General features: G+C 52.1%; 1 protein-coding gene across 2 annotated transcripts in view; it reads right to left on the bottom strand.

Moving 5' to 3' along the window:
• TG (thyroglobulin) overlaps positions 1 to 15,281 on the bottom strand; it is a 244,261-nt gene extending 228,980 nt beyond the window's left edge. For both annotated transcript variants that reach the window (XM_087864600.1, XM_045812195.2), the window contains exons 1-8: positions 15,215 to 15,281; positions 14,178 to 14,286; positions 12,739 to 12,836; positions 11,493 to 11,696; positions 10,966 to 11,125; positions 3,244 to 3,350; positions 2,396 to 2,539; positions 2,008 to 2,193 (exon numbers count right to left, since the gene is read on the bottom strand). In XM_087864600.1, coding sequence (XP_087720726.1) covers positions 2,008 to 2,193; positions 2,396 to 2,539; positions 3,244 to 3,350; positions 10,966 to 11,125; positions 11,493 to 11,696; positions 12,739 to 12,836; positions 14,178 to 14,286; positions 15,215 to 15,281 — 1,075 coding nt within the window. The remainder of the gene's footprint in view (positions 1 to 2,007; positions 2,194 to 2,395; positions 2,540 to 3,243; positions 3,351 to 10,965; positions 11,126 to 11,492; positions 11,697 to 12,738; positions 12,837 to 14,177; positions 14,287 to 15,214) is intronic.
• Positions 15,282 to 17,140: the final 1,859 nt, after the last annotated feature.

Genomic DNA, 17,140 nt, shown 5'->3' on the forward strand with positions numbered 1-17,140 from the left:
ACAGACTGGCAACATCCGAACCCCTAACACATCCCTCTACCAGGCCATGGCTGCCTTGAATGGAAGGTATTACAGGAAGGTAGGGAAGAAATAAATTTCACTGCTTTGCTTATTCTCTTTCCAAATTAAGGGCATATCCCTTCCATTCGTTTGTTATGTAGTGTCACCAAGGCAAAAACAGTCGGACGTTGATTCCACGTGGCATCTGTTTGCATGGAAATAGGATGGATGCCCCAGAGAGGAGAGTGTAAAAATATATGATCGCTGCATTTGATAGCATTCTGGTTTTAATTTGGAAACCACAGTTCTCCATTTCCACCTGCAAAGTGGAGGGCACAAAATTCTCTCGGTTTTAAGAGAATGACAGCGCGATCATAAATGCCTTCAAGGCAGAGCTTCAAAATGCTCTTCTGCGTTCTCACGCTTGGCAGATAGAGTACCAGCAAACACCATGCACAACGCTCAGAATGTGAAGTTGGAGACATCAATGAACATGAGCACTGATCTCTTTTGAGGCTATAAAAAGACTTGCCTGCCTCCTTTTTTCACTGTTTGCGATCTTGTGGAATCTGTCCAGCTTCTGGATTCCTCCCTCGCCGTCACCCCTAACTTCCTTTGGGATCTTACAGGTAAGATGCAATAGAATCTTACTGGAGTGTCCTGCGACACTTCTCATGTCCACACCCCTCTCCCCAGACCGCCACTTCTTTCGTGTTGGTCCCTGTGCTGGGTTGATTATGTCTTCTCAAAATTCACATCCTTCTTGGAACCTCAGAATGTGACCTTATTTAGAAATAGGGTCATTGTCGACGCAGATAGTTAAGACGAGGTCATACTAGGGTCGAGTGGGCTCTTAACTTTATATTACCGGCGTCCTTACGAGAAGAGAGGAAGAGACACAGAAGCAGACACAGAGGGAAGGCAGCCAGCAGATGACGAAGCAGGGTTGGAGGCCACGTTGCCACAAACCAAGGAATGCCAGAGACTGTCGGCAACTATCACAAGCCAGGAAAAAGGCGAGGAAGAGTCTCCCCGGAAGCCTTCAGAGGGAGCACGGAGCTGACACTTTGACTTTGGACTTCTGGGCTGCAGAACTGTGAGAGAATACACTTCTGTTGTTCTAAGTCCCTGAATTTGTGGGCATTTGTTGCAGTGACCCAGGAAAGTAATATAGTCCCCTCCTCGTCCTTCAGGACCTTGCAATGACCTTCACACTGGCTTCATGGCCTGCAGTCGAATCCTGCTAACCTCTCCTTGAAGCAGGATGCTTGGGTGGTCTTTCTTATACACAAAACCCATCACAGAACTCTCCAGGTTCAAACCCCTCAACGTCTTCACCTGACCTCCAGGATGAAGTGCCCCAGCCTTTGCTTTGGTAGGAAAGACCGCTCTGTCTCAGCCCGACCATCCCCCCAGGCTTAAAGTGCAGAGCCCCACCCTGCTCAGACGCCAACAATTTGTTTCTATGGCCTCCGTCCAGATTCAGTGACCAGTAGCATGTCAACGCCTATTATTTATGTCCTTACAATTTGACTGTCCCGCTCTACAGACAGAGAACGCCTCTCCTTATTTTCCTCCTTCAGGAACCATCTTTACTGGAGAAGACTCTAATCAAGCCTGACCTCTTCCATGACGCCTTCCTGAACGTCTCCTCTTCACACACTGTGCAAGATAGAAGTGACCCTACCCTGCTTGGCGCTGCTTTAGTTACTGGGACCCACTTCTCTCGTGCCGCAAGTAAACATAATTCCCTTGTGTTTCTTCACCTAGGAGGCCCCCAGTATTCTCTGAGCTCACCGAGGAAGCACCTATGTCTAACACAGAAGGAGGAAGATGTTGGAAGTTAATGACGATAAATGGGTTTTCCATCACGTTGCTCGAAGGGCCTCGGGGATGCACTCAGGAGGCCCTGGAACGAACGGGTTGTGGAGCGCTTGGTCTGGACAAACAGGCAAAGTCACATGACTGGACGAGAACAAAAGAGAAGGCCCCAGAGAGGCAACCCACCACAGGACGGTCGTTCGCCTTGCCGCTGTGTTCCATGGATCTCCTTCCCTTGGGCGTCCGCACACCAGCACGGCCCTCCCCGCTGGCACTGCACCGCCTGGTAGCCCCCGTTGCGGCGGCAGCTCGGAATGTAGGGGTGACCAAAGCTGCTCGCTGTGAACCGCTCCACTTCACATTTTGTGGGGCCTAGGGGAGAGGCGGGAGGTAAAGGGGAGGACAGCGTGGAAGCAAAGCTCCCGCGTGGACAGCACGCGTTCTCTTTGCTTTGACAGCGTCGTAAACCCTCACGCCCGCTTCGGGGGGACAGTCATGGTGGCTGCGGCGACGCTAAAACCCAAGTGGTCTCCTCCAAGCAGAGACGCGCACGTGTCGTCGACTCGGTACTTACATCGGAATCGGCCAGAGACGACGAGCTGAACGGCTAGGAACCGTCTCTGCAATATCCGCACCAGGGTGCTTTCGGCGAACGTGGAAGCGAGGTCCAGGCCGGCAAAGATGGTGTCGTAAATTTCATCAAGTAACAGCTCCAAACCTGAGTGAGGACAGAAGCGTGTGGAGGGCCGGGTGCATTTGGAAGGGAAGTTCTGACCTGGCCAATCAAACAGACATTAGGGGGCTGGCGCCTAGGCGGGCATCACTATGCATCAGGTCTGATCAAGATTTTAATGGTTTCGGGGGCGCCTGGATGGCTCAGTCGGTGAAGTGTCTGACTCTTGATTTTGGCTCAAGTCATGATTTCAGGGTCGTGACATCGAGCCCCACGTTGGGCTCTGTGCTCAGCAGGGAGTCTGCTGCAGATTCTCTCTACCTCCCCCCACCCTCTCAATGGATTAAATCTTAAAAAAAAAAAAAAAAAAAGAAAGAAAAAATATTTTAATGGTTTCCAAAGTCAGGGCTGCCATGTGCAGTTGTGCAGGTTGTTCACAGCACAAAGGAGCACTGCTCATGAGAGCAGATTAAAACGCATCCTGTGTTCAATTCTCCAGGCTCAGAGCTGCATCTGCCCCAGAGCGGGACGCCTCTTTCCAGTGCGCACAAAGGCTCCATATGTACCAGCAGCTGCGTGCAAAGCACCATAGCTGAACATTTGCAAACTGTGGTCTCTTCAATACCCCAGGCAGCCTAGCAAAGGAGCAGGCAGACACTGCTCTTTCTGCTTGGCAGGCAATGATACTTAGGCTTTCGGGTTTGGGGAATGCCTCTCTCTCCCCCTTCACTTATCTGAGGTGCACTTACCTGTCTCAGCCAGCTCCCGCCCTTGACTGTCCGCACAGTGACAATACCCAGACACCTCGGGGAACTTTTTCCGGAAGGCACTGAAGGTCACGAAGGCATCTGGAAACCTAAGACACAATGAGATTTATGGTCACTGTTTCCTAAAGCACGAGGCTTCACAAGCTCTTCTTGCAGAAATAAGTAAATGTGGCCTCATCCCATCTGGGGAGAAGGAATGTCTGCTTTTTCTTCTTCTTTTTTTTAATCTCATGCCATGTGCTCCATGTTTCTTGCAGTAAATGCATTTCTTTCCTAAGCTGGTTTTACCTGGCCAGAGCCGGGCTGGACGAGGGACAGTGAAACTGTGCTCAGCTGTCACCTACTAATTAGTCGTCTCCCTCCCTCGTGGCACTTCACCAGTTCCTACCCAAGTGTGTGCCTCCTAGGATCAGGTGGAAAACAGGTGACGAACCTCACATTACTGGAGTACAACTTTACTAGACTATAACTCCAGGGACTGAAGGCCAAGTCTGCTTGACAAACATATGGTTCATTGTAGATGATCTCATGTGGGGAGATCAAAGGACTGCAGAGCCCTTGACAACTTTTCCAGAACTTGAAAAGAAGCCAGATTCCACCATAGGAAATTCTTAAGGACATTTCACAGTTCCATAGTTGAAAACACACGAGATCAACATGACACCACTAGAAGGGCTACACATCCCGTCCCACAAGGGCAGAGAAAGGGTGCCCAAGCCATGTCCGACCTGGCAACTCCTTCGGGAGCTAATCGGCTGGGTTCCGGATCCTGGAAGTAAGATGAAGCTAGGTGATGTGAAACTGTACCGAAGAGTTCTCCCCATGCGCAAGGATTTAGCAACCAGAGAGGAATGTTTCATCTTTAGGCAACATCGAGAGATTTGTTTTTATGCCCTGGAGGGCTAGTGCGTGAGAACCAAGCATAATGTGTTTCTACCTATGTCTGGAAAGATATCCCCAAACAAGTTAGCAGAAGCAGCAGCTCTCTGCACAAAGAGACCCACCGCCGCACCATCTACCCCGCAAAACATTGAAAACAACCTTAGTGTCCAACAATAGGAAAATTAAGAAGTAAATGATAGTAAATTTCCTACACGGATGCATGCATAACATTAGATAACAAGGGTAGACTACAACACGGCCTGTGTAGACACTGCAATGAGCACAGTGCAAACGAACCACCATCAGAAGGCCACAGATAACACAGGAGCTGCTCAGAGCCTGAAAGGGGGCTGCAACAAGTATTAGCTAATTTGCATGGGAATGAATACGCAACACAAAGCCTACAAAAGCACTACACCATTATGGATTTTTTCCCATATTGTTGGTCTTTTATTGTGTACCTGTGAGTTAAATCGAAAGGAGTGTAACAGTGAGTTATGCCTAACAGAAACTAAAAAATCACTTTGCCCAGTTGCCATGGATTAGAGAGTATATAATAAAAATTCATGAATTGAAACCTGGGATAATTCAATTCTAAAAGCACTAATCCTGGCGTAATAATCACTTGCATTACTTGAGCACTACCCTGTAAGAGACAACGTGTCAAACGTTTGATACACGTTGACCTATTTAACACACTTACACTCCTAAAAGGCAGGTGGTATGTTCTCGTACCCATTTTAGAGGTGAAGAAGGTATGTCGGCCATCAATCTTGAAACAGCAGTGGGAGACAGAGTTTAAACCCAGGTCTTACCCACCACGTGCTGCCTACGTCTGCCAGTGGTGTTATTCCGTGTATGCTGGCTGCGCCTGGTTCCTGTCCCACATTCTGAAAGGCACGTGACTCTGTTTTGTTCGGAGACTCTCCTCTGCTTTTTCCCGGGTATCTAACAGATGTGGAAGACACGTGCACCAAAGAACGCATGGATGGGGCACCTGGCTGACCCCAGGCCCTGAAACCCATTCGAGCACGACGCACAGAAAGTTTCAATCACTCTAGACCCATGTGCTGCTGATTCGACCCAAAGGCCCACTTCAGGGTCATGTCCCAGGACCCGGGCAAGCAGCAGGACTTTGGAATCATCTTCCTCCCACCACGTCAGGGTCAGAGTCCTCTCTGGGTTTACGGTCTTAATAGCTACCCAGTACCTGGGCCTCCATGTGCTTTTTGCATGGACCTCACTCCCGATATCCCTCCTCCTTGCATACGGGAGATCACGGTGGCTTCAGCTGGAAGGGGGTCCTCCCGACCCCCCAGGAAGACGACCTGAAGGCAGCTACTGCCACCTGGACTCTCGAGGGCTGTCCTCCGCTGGCCTCGGGGGCAGACCCCCTGCGCTGACAGTGCTGTGTGCACGGAAAAGAGCTCGGGTCTGGAGCCAGACGTGTCAGAGCTCCGGCCCTGGCCTAGCCACACGGGGTCCTTGCTGATCATTACTACTCCAGAAAATAACAGAGGGCGTGCTCTGGACGATCAGACACTGCACCAAGCACCCTCTAATCTCACTGAATCCTCACAACAACCCTTCAAAAGCTGCATTTCACCTGAGAACCCTGGGATTCAGAGTGGTGAGCTCGCCCAGCCCAGACCCGGGGCCAGGCATCCTGAGTCCGTCACACCTGGTCGCTCTTCAGCAGCAGCTGGTGGGATGGGGGGCTGCCTCGGAGACAGAGCCTGTTCCTCAGAGCACCCCGCCATCAATAAGAAGTTCAAACTCTGAACTTCCTCGATTTCCTTTGTTTCCCAAGTCAGATTTGATACAATCTGGTTTTGGTAGCTGATTTCTGGAACGGTATCACCACTATGAATTCTAGAATCTTCCTCCAGCATAGCCATGGGCACTGGGATGGCTTAGTCACTGCTTCTCTACTGTCATCAGTGCTTTCCTGTAGGCCAGGGTGGGAGGGCCTCTGCCATGCTTCCAACCTCCTGCTTATTAGATCCCCACCCTTCTCTGCCCCCCAACAAAAGTCCAACTACTGACACTGAACCTCAGGTCCAGAGGAAAGAGGGGGAAGGCTCCATCCTAATACTTGGGCCAGCCAGGTTTGGAACCTGGTGCACAGCCAAAGAATGCTCCCAGAGGAAGTGAGTCTGGAGTGGGATTCTGAAACTAAGAACAAGGATTTGGCAAGGAGAGAATGGAGAACGTGTCTAGAAGGATCATCAGCATGTCCCCAAGTTCAAAAGCAGGGGTGGAGGACAAGAGTGTGGGCAAAAGAAACTGAGAGGCTGGTCATCACTGGGGGAAGCACAAGTCTGGTGGAGAATGTCGGGACGCAAGCATCTCTACCATGAACACACTGTTCCTGAAAGCTCCATGCCCACTCTCCTTCTAGACAAGGGTCTTAGGAAACAGACTGGCTTGCTAGCAGCAGGGCATAGTCAAGTCATAGAGGACCCTATGGCAAAGGGCATCGTCCCTTTTATGAAGATCGGAGGAACAAAGATTTTTCCATCTTCAATAGAAGAAAAAATTGTGTTTTTCTGAAAAACAGGTTTACTTTTATCTGGTGGAAACCAAAACTGAGAGTGTTTTCTCTTCCTCTGGTTATAAGGTGCTCGGAGACAAATATGCAACCCTTTCACTTGTGATATGGAAGGGATGGGTTAAATAGATGATGCGGATTAAGGAGTGCTCTGTTATGATGAGCACTGGGTGTTTTATGTAAGTACTGAATCGCGAAATTATACACCTGACACTACTACTCCACTGTATGTTAAATAACTGGAATTTAAATAAAACCTTTTTAAAAGAAAAAAAAAGAAAACTTCATAGAATGAGTGGTACGTAGCCACCTTTGCCTTGTGTTATTCTTATTTTCTACCCTTATTTTGCCTCCCCTGTGATCTCTATTTCCCATTTCTATCCTGTTTGGGGTGTGTCAGAAGAAAGGAGGAAGAGAAAATCAGCACAAAACCTTAAAAATAAAAAATGATGTATTTCATCTAGTGGAAACAACGTATTTCCCTTCGGTCAAATTAAAGCCAAACCTCAGGAGGATCGTAAGAACGTTCTCAAGAAAGAAAATCATAGTGCAGGGGAAAGGTGGCAGTCCTGAGTTGATGCTCAGCTTAGGGCCAACCCAGAGTCAGAGAAATCACAGCTCAGGCTCAGTTGGAACATGAAACGTCAGACCCCACCAGGCACGTGGTCCTGGTCGCGTGCAGAACAGCATCCGTGCCCTGGGCTCAGGCAGCGGACACCGCTACTCAGTCAGATTCTCCACTCTACCCACAGACTGTCCCTCCAGAAATCTAACCATCAATTAATAAATTAGCAATCTAGGTGCCAGAAGCGCGCTCCTTCAAATAGGAGCCGTGACCTGGCATGGATGTCTCCCATGAGGGCAAGCGACGATCAGTCTACGAAGATTTCTCCCCATGTTCTGTAATGATGTCTCTTTGCCACACATTAAGATGCATCTGATCCTTCTCATGGGGTTATCTGATTGGCATGGGTGGCCAAGGATCTGCAGGAAGACCGGTTGCTAAGGAAGTCTGAGGTTGCTTAGTCACTAAGCACAAGAGCTGATAAACCAATTAACCGACTTTTAGTTTGGACCACTAAGGCCTGGCAATGGCATCAGCTCTTCAAACCTTGACCTACAGTCTGCTTGGCCAGAATGCGTTCTCCAGTGAGTGGTGGGTGAAGGCAGTGGGGAAGCAGGGTAGAGTCAGAAGAACCAGCAACGCTTACTCCACACCACGACATGGTTTTCAAAGTCACCAGCCAAACAGGTGTCCTCAGCCATGGCCTTCAGGAGGCCAAAGGACCTGCTTCAAATGGGCAAACACTACGGCCACGTTCAAGGGCAAATCGTCACCGAGCACATGAAGAACCCACAGCAGGTTGGCCGATGAGCTCGCCGTAGGCTTCCGGCCTCCCCTACTGGCCGTGTGCAAATAAGTCAGCTGCATCATCATCTCCACTTAAATGTCCCAAAGAAAGCCTCTCAGATTCAGTATTGCAAAATCAAACTTGTGACTTTCCTTTTCCAAACTCATCCCGTCCCATGCGCCCAGAAACCAGACCTGGGTGTCGCTCTTCCTCTCCGTCACCCTCCACCTTCACCAATGTTTCTCAGCAATGTTTCTCCAGCCCTCCCGTCTCCTCACTGTGCTCTCCATCATGAGCTCTCGGTCTGCGCCAACATGGCCTCTCGCCTGGACCTGTGCAGCAGCCTCCAGACCCACAGAGCTGCCTCCCCGCACCCCTTCTGCTCTTCCCTGGCCAGTCCATTCTTTCCTAAATTCAGAATATACCCAATCTCCCCCCACGGGCTCAAAATTCTTGACGCAATCTTGGGGACACACTAATCCTAAAAAATTACCCCTTGCTTATCTGAAATTCAAATGTAACTGGCCATCCTGTATTTTATCTGCAACCTTAGGGAGGGAATTTAGACTCTCTACGTGGCCTCTGTGGCTCCTACCACCATGCCCTGTGGAGCAGCTGGGCCTGGCACCGCCCGGGTCGGCTTATCAAGAAACCCCTGAATACGGCTGGGCTTCCAGTAACCAACCACCCAACCCTTCCCATGACCTTTCTAAATCGGAACTCCCCCCTGAGACATGCTTGCTAACATAAAGGAAAGGATCCCATTTCAGGAGTAAATGTTGTTGTTTGTCTCTCTTAAACAATGGATGCTTAGTCTTGAACTTTTGTATTTAACTTGACTGCCCTCTCGTGGAAGAAGCTGGGAACTGCGCCTCAAGCTGGCGCCCGCAAAGACGCTCTTGAATGCACTGGTGGTAAGCGTAGACTGCAGGCCTGCTGTGCACAAGGCTTTATGCTGGGTGCTGCAGGCAAAGAGAGCTGAATCGAGGGTGTGTGGGATAGTAAGCGGAGCCAAACAGCTCCAGCACCCACTGACTGTGCTTCCCAGGGTGAGCTCCTTAGCCCCTGTGTTTCAGATTCCTCATCTGTCTGCTGGAGAACATAATTATTTCTGTAAGTATTAAAGGAGGCAGAAGGATGTCAAACTGTCTGCATAGAGTAAGGACTCAGTTGAACTTGAACTGAGCGCACACTGGTTTGCACCAAGGAATATCAGTAAATCGGGCTTTTGGGAAATTCTTATGTGCACACAGGCAGGCCATTCTCTACGCCTGGGAGGGGAAAAAAAACTTAATTTACATTTGTTGCAGCTCGGTGATACAGGAGGAATCCCTACAGATGCATAATAATTTGCATTTGTCTCAGTGGTTTCATAGACGAGGCCTCATCAGATCCTCACCAGGACCTAGTGGGCAGGGAGCTGTCTCCATATTTCAGATGGGGAAACTGAGGCACAGGGACACAGAGAGGGTAAATGAACAGGTCACATTGCCAAGTAGTGGCCAAGTTCGAATGACGGTCACAGAGGCAAATGCTATGGGGCCAGGCAGGTAACATGGACGGAAGGAGAAGGCAAAGGGACACAGAGGGACACAGAGCGCTGGACTGCTGGACCGTGTGTGATCAGTCTAAAAAGAACAGTTCAAGGCCAGCTTCCTGGTGCCATGGGGGAATTCAGAGTTCAGAATTTTGTGTATTAAATTAAACATAAGAAATTGCTGATGTTCAACTCTTTTTACCTACACAAACAGAAATTTCATGGAGTTAACTCGAAATGCTCGCATTTTAAAAATATATATAGCTCAAGTAAGGCTTGTCTATGGAACCGCTCCTATGGCCCATGATCCTGCGACCCCTCCCGGCACAGCCCATGGGAATTCTGTCTCGGAGAGGGAAAGAAACGGGTGGCTTTGGAAGGCAGCCACACCGAGGCTCAGGTTCTCCCAGAGAATTCCCATCAGTATTCACAGACTAATACTCTTACTGATTTCGCTCAGGGCTTTTCAATCATGTCTGAAGTCTGTGCTGGCCCTTGACAACGATGAAGTGCCCAGCTTGAATAACCAGAGCAATCTGATTATTTGGGCCAAGATCTACCATGCATTTCCCTTTGTACGGTTGTTACTTCAGTCTTTACGCTTATTTATAGGTGCATACATACACCAATTTACAAAAACGCATAAATATGGTCAGGCCCATGCTTGCAAGAGTGCCATCTTTTCTCCTTCTCCGCTGCTTCCCTTCTCCCTACCCCTGCTTCTCCACAGCAACGTGACCCTGCCGATGGCCGTGATCGCCACCCCGTGTACACTCATGCATCCGATCCCCTGCGCTCACCTCGTCCGGCACAGACACAAGCAGAACTGCATCACTGTCCACGCACATAAAAGGATGTGTGCTCACTTGTTTTGTACAAAGTAAACCATACAAGTGCTTTGTATCTTGTATCAAATTATAACATATGCTGCAGCTCCCTCTCCAAATCCACTGGTAGAGCTCCAGTGCGCTTCTGTTTAACGGCTGCATAACTATTTACGGTGGCGGCCCGTTTATCCAGCCATCCACCTTGGGTTTCTCAGTCACTTTGTTCTCCGTTTTCTGCTACAGTGAGAAGCAATGCCGTAGACATCCTAATACGTGTGTCTTCGCTTTCTGGTCTTTTTATTTCTGTGGCCCGCCTGGCCCTTGGGTGGGGTTCACGTATTTTTAATTCAGATGGCTGTTGCCAGCTTGTTTTGTTAAAAATGCTGTTATCCTTCAGATGTCCAGCAGCTTATGAGAGTGAGGCCTCTCTCGACTCCCACCAGCCTGTGCCTCCAACACCCTAAGCCCCCAGCCCCAGTGTGAGGATGAGCTTTGGCGGGGGGTAGCAAGAGATGGCCCAGCATTGCGCATACCCCAGAGGCCAGCTCCCCTTACCTGTTGTAGCTCTGAACCAGGTCAAAAATCATCATGTCTGTGGTGTTGACAAACTTGCACTGGACAGGCAGGAAGCCCCCATCTGGAGAACACTGGGGAGGTGACTTGTCTCCCACCCCGTGGAGGAGACGGCGGTTTCTTATCTCACAGCTCCTGGGACCTGAGCATTTCCAAGGAAAAATCTTCAATGCTTAGGTACGAGTAGGGGCGTGCACTTCTGCAGTCCGGAGGGGGACGTGCCTCCAAGACATATGACCTAGACCACACAGAGACCGAGTCCTGTGCGGGGGCCTTGCCAGTGCGCGCTGACCTCCATGCCTATGCTTCTAACCACCAGCCAGCAAATCCCAATCGTGCAGCACGTGGCAGCTTTAGAAGTGATAAAACCTTCCTAAAATGCTCTCATTTTCTGTACTGAGGGCCAGGCCCTCTTCCTTTGGTCAGGGAGACCTGAGAAGGTCTCGGTTACATGTGGGAAGCTGCGCACACTGGGGGACATGCGGGCCGCCGGGGCTCCAGAGACTTACACCGTGTCGGCCTCCCTCGCTGGCGTGTCCCGTACACCTCCATCCCTTCTGTGTCCACACACCAGCACTGCTCCCGCCCCAGGTCACACTGCACGGGCGCGTAATCCCCCGAATCCTGACACTGGGGGAGGTAGGCTGTGGCCGTGCCGTTAAGGTAGCCGCTCAGCAAGATCCGCTGCTTCTGCAGTTGGCAGAAAGATGGACCTAAGGGTGCAAGGAGCAGTGTCAGAGCGGGCTGCAGGGAGAGTGCCGGGCTCCCTCCCTGGAGATTGAGAGGGAAGGACAGGCCCACAACCCAGGGATCCTCAGAGCTGGCGGAGAGCTCAGGGCCAGCGCTCCTACTGGCTTTATCCCAGGGAAGGGCCGACTCCAAGTGCCCATCGGTCCACCGGACCCCCCACAGTCCCGGCGCTGCAGAGCTTGTGGAACCGCATTCCCGTGCCCCTGCCCACACCCTCCCTGTGGAACCCTCCCTGCACCACTCTGGGCCTCCCTCCTTATCCGTAGGGTTGGAACACAACCGCCTTCCTCGGTCCGTTAGATTAGTGACCTTGACAATCACTGCCCCTGCTGAATACCTACTGTGTGCCCAGGGTTCGATCTGTGCCTTAAATCCTGTGAGGTGGATCCTACGTTCGTGTAACAGATGAGGGTGTGGGACCGGGCTGGGGTCATTCAGCCAGAGCGCGCTGGGAGCCAGTCTGCTCCCCAGGCTAGCCAGGCTGGCCGCGAATGACCCTGTGCCCCAAACAGAGCTTTTCTCCTTAAAGGAGATCTTTGGCTCCAGGCTCAATATCACCATTTAAAGATGACCAACTTCCAGGGACCTTTGTTTTAGGCTTAGCTTTGACATGCTTTACAGGGGGCTGTGTTTCTTTGGCTACACATGATAATCATTATTTTTAACAGGGAAATTTTCACCTAAGTCTCAGCTTGTAGAAACATCTGAGGCGAGAAAGCACTAGATGTGTCCGCGGCCTAATTCTGCTTCCAGAGGCCTTGGATGTCCGGCCCTGGGGCCTCCTCAGTGCCAGGCTGGTAGCTGGCAAGCGGGCCAGCTCAGCACCTGTTTGCTGAACAAATGACTTGTTGGACCCACTGGATTTTCAGAGTCCTGCAGGAGGGAGGGCCTTGTGTGTGGAACTGTTATCCTAACTGGAAGAGGAATGTCCAGCAGCCCAGAGGGAGACCTGCCGGGTCACAGGGACCCTCCTTCCCTCCCACAAGGACCCGTTATTGCACTCACAGGCCGCGGGCCGAGCAGGCCGCCTGCTGCCGGGCACCTCCCTGCCGTCGGCATCCACGCACCAGCAGGAGCCCCCGTCATTCCGGCACTGGACGGTCCTACGGGCAGGAAAGACACACACACGGACAGCATAACTGGGGCCCTGAGCTGCAACCCAGCTTAGTTTTCCTCTTCCTTTCCGGTCTTCCGAGTTTTAATTCATTTAAATTAGGGAGACATGGAGTGGAGAGGGGTGGGCGACCTAGCGCCAAAGCAGGACTTTTCCTATCTTGCTCATCCCCGAGACATCTCAGCCATCCACCCTCCAGCCATCCTGTCTACAAGTGGGTAAAGGCAGTGCCCTTGTTAAGTGGCCCAGGGGCGGGCAAAACATCAGTGATGTCCGGGCCGGCGGAGAGAGGAGCCCTGGGCGTGGGTTACACAGGGAGCCCCGTTCATGGGTTGCCCGCGGCAAGTGGTGGCTGCAATGAGGCCCGCAGAATGATCAGGTGTCCTCCTAGGGGCAGAAGGAGGTCCAAGGTGCTCTGGGTGAAGAGAAAAGCATAGGCAAGCCTCCTGAGGAGGACCGGGGGTGGGGGGGGCTTGGAACTGCAAGGGACGGGGAACGGCGACATAAATAAGGCTTCAAAGGCCAGCCGCCCCCCGCCTCCTGGGCTGCTCCAGATGTTCCAGAAGCCCAAATGCAGGGGCCAGACCACAGGGTCTCTGCACTCTCGGGAGTGTGTCGGGTGCTGCGGGGCACATTAAGAGCGCATAGAAAACAAAGGTAGGCAGGGATGACTTACAGGGGTTTCCTGGAATGCAGTCCGTGGACGGGGTTCCCCTCATCCAACGTGACTACAATTGCACGGGAATGTCAAACTCCAGGCCCACACAAAGGAGCCCTATACGTTCTGCCGGGCAGTTATTTAGATTATCGCTCCGTTCTACACGGACAGTCCCGGATGCACATTCACGTTAGGGCAGCCAAACCCCCTTCCGGAAAGGAGCTCACTGTGGGGAGACAGAAGCGCCTTGCCCAGATCACAGGCCTCGGCAGGGCTGAGGTCCAGGCGGCTTGTACGTCCGTCCAGGTGGCTTGTACGTCCCCCCTACCTGACTTCTCAAGAGCACCCACGGGGGGGAGGTGGGGGCAGCACATCAATCCCCCACCCCTTTCATTAAAGCAATTACGCTGCAAGATTTGGCAGGAAAAGAAGGGAAGTCCTCGGTCCTGGCTGGGATGAAGCAGGGCCTGGGGCGCTCTGGTCAGATTATCCAGTGTCCATCAGCCTGAGGAACAGACCCGAGAGGCGGGCACCCCCCAAGTGACAGTGGCCGCATGTCATGGGCACGGGCGGGGGAGAGTGAGGGCACCTCGCAGGGTCGGGGGGAGGGGATGAGATAAGATTGAAGTTTTCTTAGGGCCCCGGGAGTCCACGGGGCTGAGGAAGCCTTACTGGTAGCTGCCGTCTTCTGTGCACTGGGGAACGTGGTCTGCTCCCTTCAGAAAGGCCTCCTCCCTCTGCAGCTCGCAAGGACGCAGGGGCTGGGCGTCCACCTGGTACTCTGGGGAGAGGGAAGCCGCTCATCAGGGAAGCGTACGCATGGGAGTCCGGTAGCAAAGACACAGACGCTCTCCTGGGTTGTATTTCTGGCATCATGATCAACAATCACATCCTAACTCACAATCTGACCATTATGCACGCGTTTCTAAGTATGCCATTGGCTCGTTTAACCCTCAGCCTCTCCTGGGAAGTGATGTCTGCATTTCACCCTTGTGTCACTAAGACAGCGACAGGCATGTGGTCAAGGTCACAACCACTGGCAAGAGCAGGATTCAAAGTCCAAACTCAGACCTCATGTTCCCCTGAGCCTCGGTGGGGTTAGGTCTGAACACCAGAAAGAAGGTGCTTTTGGGTTTATCAAACCATCCCTGGGGGCAGGACACCTTCTTGGCACAGGTCAGGAATGCAAACTAATTAGTAACTCTCACAAGTCGTCATCTCCCTTGAGAAGGCAGGTGACACGTAGGCACTTACTGGGAAGTCACAACCACATCTGGAGGTGTCACTGGCTTACTTTTCCAATGAGAAAACTGAAGCTTAGACTTACCCAAAGTCACCAAAGCAAGAGGCTGAGCCTCTGTTCGAACTTATGTCTATTTGGGTGGATTTGGGGTTTTGCTACCTGTGGACTGGACTACTCTCCAAATGCCTCACATGGATGGCCTCAGCTAGCTAAGGGAATTAAAGAAAAAAAATTGCCAGTGCAAAGATTCACTTAAAGGATGGGGTGGGGTGAGCTAAAATGACCTCAAGGCAATTCAGTCCACCTCTCTGAACCTCTGTCTCTTCATCTGAAAACCCTCCTCAGGACACTGTGAGGATTGAATGAGATCGCAAATGTTCCGAGGCACTGGGGCAGAGTCTGGCTGCCAGGAGCCTGAGAGCTCCTTCCAGACCCTCTGCTCCATGGCCTTGGGCTCATAACTCACCGAAGATGTTGGCCGACACCAAGCAGGCTGAGCCCAGCAGACTGAAGACCCACAAGGCCAGGCCCATTTTGTGGGCCCTTCTGGGGATGAAGGATTAGAAGCCCCTGCTCACCCTTGGCTCTGGCCAGGGAGCCTTTATAGCGCTGCCGTGAGCAGCTCCCCCGCCCACGGGCACTCAGTGACGCAGTGCCTGCCCTGTTTTCTCTGCTGGTCACAAGGGGTCCTCCACCTGCGTCTGTTCTCCCTCTGAGGACACTCGTGTGGCCAGTGGGGGACGAGAATCCTGTTGAGGCTCTGTGGAGCAGAACAGGGCTGGGGAGGCTTTGAAATTCATCTTTACAAGTGAAGTGAATTCATCTTTACAAGCTCTGCAAGTCTGCGGGCCAAAAGGCTCAGCGCTCCTGGGAGAACAGCATTTCTGCCCTCCCTTCCGCCCTCCCTTCCTCCTTCCTTCCTTTCTCCCTTCTTCTCTCCTTCCTTTCTTCTTCTCTTCCTTCCTTCCTTCTTTCCTTCTTTCCTTCCTTCCTTCCTTCCTTCCTTCCTTCCTTCCTTCCATCCATCCATCAATATTTTTGAGAGCCCCCCACTGGCGGACACTATTCCAGGCCATGAGAATATGGCAGGGAACAGGCAAAGTCGTTAGTACAGAATATAAGAATTTTAGTGAGGAAAGAAAAATACACACACACATTCCTAATCATACTTACTCTCCTCTCCCCTCCACCCAGGACTTCAGAATCCCCACCCCAAAGGCCGCAGGGACTGTACCTTCTGCATAGAGACCCTAAAGCAGTGTGTTTTCTCTTAGCAAAGCCAGGCTCCTTCCTTTACTCATCTCGCTGCGTGACTACGGGAATCTCACCTCATCCTCTTGAGCCCCTGCCTCCGTCTCTAGAAAACAGACGGAAGAGGAAAATAATAACGTGCACCTCCTCGCTAGGGAATAAACGGACATTGAAGTGTGCGTGTGCAAGAGAAGCTAGCAGTTCCTATTACCGATTTTCTCCTTTTGCAAATGACACGGTGCCAGGGGGTCACAGATCCGCAGAACCCCCTGCAGGGGGAGGGCCTGGTGACAGGCAGGGGCAGGGGCGGTGGGCCGGCAGGGAGGACCTGGCACCTGAGTGGAAGGGAGGGCTGGTGAGAGTCTGGAGGGATGCTATCCCGCGGCAGGGGAAGGGCAGGACGGGCTGGCAGGGGGAGCGCGCTCCACACCCAGGATGAAAAGGAAGGATGTTAACTGCACATCAGCCGACCATACTACCCAGCAGAGGTGCCATGAATGTTGCCAGAGTTAACGTATGCGAAGTGCTTAAAACAGCCCCTGCATGTAACTACCCAACGTTGGTTACCCTCATCATTATTATATTCATGATACAAAGTCTGGAAAGTAAAACTCAACAGTTATTTTAACTGGCAGGGAGTGGGATTAAAAATGGGTAAGAAATCCTGTTCTGTACATCCTTTCTGGGGAATCACACCGGGTCGAGGCTCCAACATCCCGTAGTCCAGCAGTAGCTCTAGCTTAGCCCAGCTCCAGCTCCATTCCCAGCCCCAGCCCCAGGCCCAGCACCAGCTCCAGCTCCATTCCCAGCCCCAGCCCCAGGCCCAGCACCAGCTCCAGCTCCATTCCCAGCCCCAGCCCCAGGCCCAGCACCAGCTCCAGCTCCATTCCCAGCCCCAGCTCCAGGCCCAGCACCAGCTCCAGCTCCATTCCCAGCCCCAGCCCCAGGCCCAGCACCAGCTCCAGCTCCATTCCCAGCCCCAGCCCCAGCCCCAGTCCCAGGTCCAGCACCAGCACCAGCACCAGCTCTATTCCCAGCCCCAGCTCCAGGCCCAGCACCAGCACCAGCACCAGCTCCATTCCCAGCCCCAGCACCAGGCCCAGCACCAGCTCCAACTGCATTCCCAGGCCCAGCTCCATTC

This window comes from Ursus americanus, chromosome 9, assembly GCF_024610735.1.
Source record: "Ursus americanus isolate L20-20 chromosome 9, mUrsAme1.1.p, whole genome shotgun sequence".
In the NCBI taxonomy this organism is placed as follows: Eukaryota; Metazoa; Chordata; class Mammalia; order Carnivora; family Ursidae; genus Ursus; species Ursus americanus.